This window comes from Sapajus apella, unplaced genomic scaffold (genome assembly GCF_009761245.1).
Source record: "Sapajus apella isolate SASKATOON/1434 unplaced genomic scaffold, GSC_monkey_1.0 scaffold54, whole genome shotgun sequence".
Lineage (NCBI taxonomy): Eukaryota > Metazoa > Chordata > Mammalia > Primates > Cebidae > Sapajus > Sapajus apella.
Genome location: NW_022436994.1, coordinates 7,441,020 through 7,449,429, shown reverse-complemented (window position 1 = coordinate 7,449,429; position 8,410 = coordinate 7,441,020). Strand labels below are relative to the sequence as shown.

Below are 8,410 nucleotides of genomic sequence, written 5' to 3'. Positions count from 1 at the left end.
TCAAAATAGAGGCAGGGCACAGAAAATTATAGGACTTGAGTGAAACTGTAGGATTGCTGGGATTCCCACAGGCGCCCAGCCCTGGCTTGGGGAATGTTTGAGTGTGGGAACTACCCCAGCATCTCCTCACTTGCAGGAGAACCAGGGGATTTGCCCGTTGTGAGAACAGAAGTACCTCTCACCTGTCGCCTGGGGCAGAGCTCCTGTGCCCTGGCATCCTGCGCCCCAGGCAGAGCACCCGCGGGATCCTGGGAAAACACAAAGCTATGTGGCTGAAGCTCCTGCTTTGGTGCTCAGGGTTCAGGTGGGGTACACTAGACTACTCTCCCCATTCGATTCTTGCAATTGGCAGACGGGTCACCCGGGCAGCAGGATGAGGAGGGCACCAACAGAATCAACAGCAGGAAGGCGGCTCTCGCCAGTCCCCAGAGAGGGAGGCAGCGGTCAGGACAGTGGTCATTTGTGGGGTCTGGGAGGAGTGGAAGTTGGGAGGGATGTCGGGGTGGTCCTGGATGACTGTTGTTCTTTCTGGACCTGGGAGGTAGTTACATGGGCGTGTCTGCTTCATGATAATTTGATTTTTTTGTCCTTTTTTAAAAATATGTTTGTTATCCATCAAAATCTGAAAAAGCTCCCAGGGCTTTGGTAACTCCCCGTGGGGTGGAGAGAGCCCCCAGAATGTCAAGACTGGATTTCCCACCAGGCTGGAAGGAGGAGGGCTCAGGGTTGTATTTGATTTGTTTAGGAGAGGGAAGAAAACTGGGCATGTCTTACGCAAGGGAAAATAATTGTTTTCCCAACATCTGGGGTCTCGAAGGCGCTTGGAAAGTGATGATTTTGGGGGTTTCTGCTTCCCCTGGCAGGCTGAGGTGTTCTGGTTGGGAAACCTCACTTGTCTCCCTGTCCACACTGCTGTCCGTGGGGTCTCTCGACCACTGATGCTGATGTGTGGAAAAGCCACACGCTCCAAGGGGCTCCATCCTCCCAGAAAGCACTCCATGGAGGAAGGGGGGGGGTAATCGATAAACTGGAGTTACTATTATTAGTTGTATTGAACATTTATCACATGGCAAGCAGGGGTGGTGGGGGAGAAGTTTTTATTGGCCACAGTTAACAGATGAGAAAGCTGAGGATCTGGGTGTGTTTGGAGCTCGGCCCAGGTCAGGGAGCTACACAAGCTAAAGAACTGCCTTTCCCTTGTTTCTTTTCTTCTTCTTCTTCTTCTTCTTTTTTTTTTTTTTTTTTTTGAGATGGAGTCTCACTCTGTCGCCAGGCTGGAGTACAGTGGCACCGTCTTGGCTCACTGCATCCTCCAACTCCCTGGTTCAAGCAAGTCTCCTGCCTCAGCCTCCCGAGTAGCAGGGATTACAGGCGCGTGCCACCACGCCCAGCTAATTTTTGCATTTGTAGTAGAGACAGGGTTTCATCATGTTGGCCAGGTTGGTCTCGATCTCTTGACCTTGTGATCTACCTGCCTCGGCCTCCCAAAGTGCTGGGATTACAGGCATGAGCCACCGCACCCAGCCCTGCCTTTCCCTTGTTGAGATTCGGTCAAGACCAGAACAAAGAGAAGCCAGGAGATGTCTGTCCAGGAGCCGGCCTTCAGGGACTGCCCGTGCATGGCTTCTCAGCTCTCGGCCTGCGTGATGGGATGAGTGCCTTCGTGCTCATTCGCCCCTTCTGCCATGTGAGGACACAGGGAGATGGCATCATCAATGAACTAGAAAGTGGGCCCTCCCCAGGCACCGAATCTGCTGGCACCTTGATCTTGGACTTTCAGCCACTAGACCTGCAAGAAATAAATTTCTGTTGTGTGTGAGCCACCCAGTCCATGGCACTTTGTTATAGGAGCCTGACTGCACTAGCAAACCTTAAGAAAAGGGTCAGAAAATGGTCAGCCTATCTCAAGAGCCTCAAGATATTCTTGCTAAGGTGTTTTGTTTTGTTTTGTTTTGTTTTGAGATGAAATCTCACTCTGTCGCCAGGCTGGAGTGCAGCGGTGCAATCTCAGCTCACTGCAGCCTCCACCTCCTGGGTTCAAGTGATTCTCCTGCCTCAGTCTCCCAAGTAGCTGGGATTACAGGCAGGCGCCACCACGCCCAGCTAATTTTTATATGTTTAGTAGAGACGGGGTTTCGCCATGTTGGCCAGGATGGTCTTGATCTCTTGACCTCATGATCTGCCTGCCTTGGCCTCCCAAAGTGCTGGGATTACAGGCATGAGCCACCGCACCCGGCCAAGATGTCGTTGATACTTTTGGATGTCTCTTTCTGTACATACACACACTTGAGCACATGCGTCTTTCCACAACAGCCCACTGTGCACGCTGCTTACCACACACCTGACAATCAGTCTCGGTAGGTGGTATTGAGGGTATATCAGGGGGTCCCCTCGGCCTCGGCTTCCAAGATAAAGCCACTTCTGACCCTCACCCACTGCCCGTCCAGACGCTTCTCCCAGCTCGCCCTGCACCCCCTGCCCTGAGCGCCTCATCTTGAAGACACGGACACCTTTCCCTTGATCTCCTTTGTTCCTTCCTTCGGCCCTGCTGCTTTGCTGCCTGTTGCCTTTTTCCATCTACGAACTGTGATAAATTCTACTCTTCTTTAAGTGCTGAGCTCAAATACAGCTTCTTTCAATCCCTATAGAGGGGAGAGGGTGGTCTTGAACCTTTGAGCCCCTGCAGTTCACTGTACACTCCTCTCACAATGTGGGAATTAGGTGAGTGGTCACCACATGTCCTTGTCTATCCATTCTTAGAGGATTGCCACCATGCCTGGCTAATATTTTTTTCTTTTTGTATTTTTAGTACAGACAGGATTTCACTATATTGGCCAGGCTGGTCTTGAACTCCTGATCTCCTGATTTATCTGCCTTGGCCTCCCAAAGTGCTGGGATTACAAGTGTGAGGCACCGCGCCTGGCCTAGAATAGCATTTAAAATGCTTCCTTTTTAAGGAGAATAAAGTGGGAGGAATCAGCCTATTCAATTTCAAGACTTATTACCTAACTACTGCAATGGTAGTTGGTGAAGATACAGACACACAGGTTACTGGGGAAATGGGTCTTGGGTAATTGGCTTCAGGCCACCTGGCATGGTGAGGGGTGTGCAATGGAGGAGAATGGAAAGAAATGCATCTGGCAGGCTCGGGTGATTTAGGGAGTCCTAGAAACCCCTTTGCACTCCCGCAGGCTGCTCTAATGTCAGGGCTTCATCTCTCTCAAGAGTAGATTATACGCTCCTTTAGGAGAGGCAGACTGGTGTCCTGGGCAGAGCCTGGGCTGTGGAATCCACCAGCCCTGCCTTCTAAGTCTTGCTCAGCTGCTATGAGTGAGCAGCCTTAGGCAAGTGACTTAGCCACCCACAGCTCTGATCACTTCATCAGGAGCACCTTCATGATGCTTACTGTATAGCATTTTCGTGGGTGTTAAAAGCAAAGTCCTCCTAGCCGGGCGTGGTGGCTCACGCCTGTAATCCCAGCCCTTTGGGAGGCTGAGGCGGGTGGACCACCAGGTCAAGAGATTGAGACCATCCTGGTCAACATGGTGAAATCCCGTCTCTACTAAAAAAAAATACAAAAATTAGCTGGGCGTGGCGGCATGTGCCTGTAGTCCCAGCTACTTGGGAGGATGAGGCAGGAGAATTGCTTGAACCCACGAGGAGGAGATTGCAGTGAGCTGAGATTGCACCACTGCGCTCCAGCCTGATGCCTGGCGACAGAGCAAGACTCTGTCTAAAAAAAATTAAAAAATAAAAATAAATTAATAAAAAGCAAAGTCCTCCTAAACCTCCAGCTCCATCAATCTGCCCTGCAAGACTCATGCTCTGCAATGCAAATGTGTAGACACCAAGAGGTTCACTGGTCACAACTACTCACGTTGGATGCTTCTTAATTTTTATTTACTTTGAGACAGTGTTTCTTTCTGTTGCCCAGACTGGGGTGCAGTGGTGCCATCTTGGCTCATTGCAACCTCCACCTCCCAGGTTCAAGCGATCCTCTCACCTTAGCCTCCCAAGTAGCTTGGATTACAAGTGTGCACCACCACACCCGGCTAATTTTTGTTTTTAGTACAGACAGGGTTTCACCATGTTGGCCAGGGTGGTCTCTTACTCCTGACCTCAGGTGATTCACTTGCTTGGGCCTCCCAAAGTGCTAGGATTAAGACATGAGCCACTGCGCCTGGCCAATTTTTATTTTTTGATGGTTTTACCTACTGCCAAAATTATACGAACCTGAAACGTTTGAACAAAAATTATACTAACATTTCCAGTACTTCCTCTGCTCACAGGTCCAAACTATTGCTTGGAAGTCATGTGGAGGAGTTCTGCGTCACCCCTAACTTTCTATGTGCCCTTGAGTACATTCCTTTCCTTCTCTGGGCTTTCATATGTCTGACTGGTTGAACTGTGATTTCAGCTGCAGACATCAAACTGAATCCAGTAAACTCAGTTAATGAGTACTGAGGTAAGTCTAAGGAAAAGAGAACTCTTGGCAGGCTGTTGGCTTTGCTGCTAGGCAGAGGGCTTGGGAGTTGGGAGGATGGGCCTGTAACAGGAATTGAATTTCAAATTGGGATCTCTGGTTCCAGAGAGAAGTGGCGTCTCAGAAACATGCAGTTCCAAGTGTACGTCTTCTGCTGTTCCTGTGATGAAGTGAGGGAGACTCTGGAGGCCTTCATTCCCATTTTGTCCCTGACCTGACTTCCTCACATCCCCTCCAGGACTGTCCCTCTATGTGGCCTTTGGCCTTCAAGCTTCTTGCCACTGCACCTTCTCTCATGCCTCTCTCTGGAATGCCTCTCTCACCTTCTCTGTGCTTCAAAGCCTAATTCACACCCGAACTCAGCCTGCAGGATTCCACATAGAATTAAACTTCCCTCCTCTGGAGGCCTGTGGACTTGCGCATTGAATCAGTCAAGTGTCTTTGGTAAAAGTGGTCAAGGGCATGAACTGGGTAAGGGATGGCCTGGGTCTGTATCTGACTCTGCCGCTCAGTGGCTGTCAAACTTGGAACATCTCTGTGCTCACTCTTCTTATTCATGAAATGGGGTCAATAACTGTGAGTTCCTTGTAGGGATGCGTGATCATTCATTCAGTGCATGGATATATGGGAAGTATCTAACAGTTGACACGGGGTAAGCACCAGGAGACTCTGGTGGTTACTGCATTCATCTCCTTGTGCTGTAGTTGGTTTTTACTCTTTTGTACCCCAACCCCAGACCCCTACATTGTCAGCTACCTGAGAGCAGAAGCCATATTCATGTTTACATTTCCAGTACCTTATCGACGGCTTGGTACGGGGAGGCTCCCCCAAATGTGGCTGGTGAATGGGTGACTTTGTTCCGGGCCATCGATGCACTCTCTCCAAGGCTGAATGGAAGTTAAAATCAACACCTAAGTTACCTCTGATATTTCCATTTGCAGATTGTGGGAAAGGCTCCTGGGCTTTTAGGAAAAGGAAGCTCGCAATCACCTGGCACTATTCCTAGTACTTTTATGGATGCTATTCAGTTTAACCTTCTCCTAAATGCCCTGCTCTTATTGTGCAGGTAAGCAAACATCTTCAGAGAAGTCAAGCAGCTTGCCGAAGGCCACACAGCTACTCAGCAAAGAGGTAATTTGACTCCAGGGATGGGTGTCCCCAAGCCAGCATGCCTTCTTACTTGTTACTCATTTGTAAATTCCAGGGTTGGTGGTGGAGGACATATCCTGGAGAGGGTACTGAGTGGTTTGGGATTTACTAAGGCACCTCTTGCTTCACATATAGCTGATGCTAAGTCCTTCAGAGGAATGCCTGCAGCATTTATGCCTGTAATCCCAGCACTTTGGGAGGCCGAGGCGGGCAGATCACGAGGTCAAAAGATGGAGACCATCTTGGCTAACCCAGTGAAACCCTGTCTCTACTAAAAAAGTTAGCCAGGCGTGATGGCACGCACCTAGTCCCAGCTGCTTGGGAGGCTGAGGCAGGAGAATTGCTTGAACCCAGAAGACAGAGGTTGCAGTGAGCCAAGATGGTGCCACTGCACTTCAGCCTGGGAGACAGAGTGAGACTCCATCTCAAAAAAAAAAAAAAAAAAAAAAAAAAATCGAAAGCATGCTGGGGAAGCAGGGAGCAGCTATTTCTGTTCAAGGCAATCACTGAGGCTGGGCCTGCCCAGAATTCGTGAGGAAGCACCACAGAGAAGGCTGGTGGCTTGAGAGACACTGGATCTTGCTGGCTCAGCTGGGCACAGAGCAAGGTGCTGTACATAAATGGCTTCACTGACTCCTGGAAGGATGCCCAGGTCGGGACACTCACTGTGAGTTGCAAAAAAGGAAAGGGAAACCCTGAGAAGGAAGGCAGGAACAAGGGCTCATGGCCAGAGGTGTGGAGCTTCATGGATATCTTCTCGAGTGGGATGCCCAGGCTTCCCTACCAGATCCCAGAAGCTCCAGCTGAGTGGTTCTGCAGGAGGCTAGGTGTCCCTGGGTGAGTGGGCTGGCATCCTACACACTCTTCATCCTCCAGGCACTCTGGGCATCCCCCATCCTCTGGGTGGGCACAGCTTTCTGGCTGAGCTGGGTGAGAGTGATCATAGCCAGCAATCCCGGCTGGGCCTTCAGTTCTTGATCCCAGTAAAGGCAGGGGCTATGGGTTGCCCTGGTGCACAAAGGCTCACTGGCTGCTCAAGGTGTCCTCCCACATCTGTCCACATCCTGGCTCAGCGCTGATTGTGACATTCTGGAGGACAAGGGTGGCGCTTCCACAGTGTGTACCTGCCTTCTGGAGGCCAGGCTGCCAAGAACTGGCTCTTAGCCACTGCATCTTCCAGGTCCTTAGAACTCCAGCCAGAGGGCTGCCTGTAGGGCCTGCTTCTGTACAGCTGCTCAGAGCAGTGACAGCACCCCTCATCCCCTCCTTGTCCACCCCACAAATGCTTCTTGCTTACCTGGGTTGTGTCCATGCTGGCCTCTGCTCTTGGGGCCTGGAGAGCCAGAGCCACCAAGCACAGACAGGCCAGGCTCAGGGAGCAGCCTGTGGTGGGGCAGCCCACCTGTACTCCCCATGTCCTTGCACCTTCCCACCCCGCAGCATCCTTGATGGATGCAGGTTCTCTCCATGCCTCCACCCAGGGGCATCCCCACCCCTCACTGCGACCCTCTCCAGAGCCCTCCACCCTCCTCCCTGCTCCTTCCTCTCCTGCCCTTTGCCTGCCCTACCTGTCGCCTCAGTGTGCTCCGACTTCGTCCTGCAGGTGCTCACGTGGGCACAGCTTGGCCTCCCTCCCGAGGGTCCTGCCCAGGCTAGCCACGGGAAGGCACCCTTGGGCGGCACCAGGCGGTGACCGGGTAGTGGGGACAAGGACCACGATGCCTATTACAGTGGGAGTCATGGGGGGGGGAGGGGTGTGGGTTCCTAGACCTTTGCCCGGGTCCTGGGGTGGGCAGGAGAAGGTCAGGAGATTGAGATCATCCTGGCATCGAGACCAACCAGGGGTTCCTGGTTGACCCTGCACACAGCCTCCGGGGTGGTTGCCAGAGGACTGGGCAGGGGAGGCATCCAGTGGCAGCTTAAAGAGTGCGGGATGTGGGGGAGGTGCCACTGAAACAAATGCTCAGGAGCAGCTGGCTATGGCAGGGCTTTCCATATGTATTCTGGTACGTCTTTTCAAACATATACAAAGCAACTCACATTTTCGCAACAGGAAAGGCAGACCAACTTCACTAATTTTCCTGCAATATGTGCATGGTATTAAAAAATTCTATAGCCTTCCAGCTTCTCCCCCCTAATTAAATATAATAAAAATCGAATAAGTGCACTTTAAGTTAGTATAATAGAGAACATTTCATCCAGAATCCCGTCACCCACATGTTACCAAGGGAGAATTTTACTACCTCTCGTTTCAGGCCAGTTCAGGCCGGTGTACATTGTCTCAGAAGGGAGATACTTCTTTCTGATACTGGAGAGTCACCAGAAAACAGGACGGGCCGCTCATCTCGCCCACAGGCTACGTTCTCCAGATGCCACCAGGTTTGCCAGACGCCAGCTCTTGTCAGAGTTATTCCATTTGCCTGTTCGGAAAAGGCAGCCTTCGCCCCTGCGTTCCTGCCTCCTGGGCTGGAGGCCCGCCTGAGGTCTGGGGGTTGAGGAGTGAGGTTGCACTTGCCCCGCGCATCGTGGACAGGAGATAATGGTTTACATGGGAAAGTACAGCCCCTCCAGCTTCAGGGATCAGCTCACAGTGCAGGGAGGAAAAGCCCCAGAGGAAGATTAGGGCAGGGCATGCCTGCTCACTCACAACCTCACTAAAAGCAGATTCCTTATTACAGGGCCTTTAAAGGGGTAGGGACGTGTGTGGGTAGATGGGATCCTCACTGAGACGTGACCTGCTTTTTCCAGTGTTTGTGAGGATGTCTCATTAATCTGCAG

The 8,410-nt window shown here is 51.5% G+C and overlaps 1 protein-coding gene across 1 annotated transcript; it reads left to right on the top strand.

Annotated features, from left to right (window-relative positions):
* Window positions 1-290: 290 nt before the first annotated feature.
* CUNH7orf65 (chromosome unknown C7orf65 homolog) lies at window positions 291-8,114 on the top strand. The gene is given in 7 exon segments (XM_032244474.1): window positions 291-443; window positions 5,550-5,587; window positions 5,589-5,614; window positions 5,766-5,805; window positions 6,069-6,469; window positions 7,114-7,235; window positions 7,888-8,114. Coding segments are annotated over 7 exon segments (924 nt in total). The 5' UTR covers window positions 291-373.
* The last annotated feature ends 296 nt before the right edge of the window (window positions 8,115-8,410 follow it).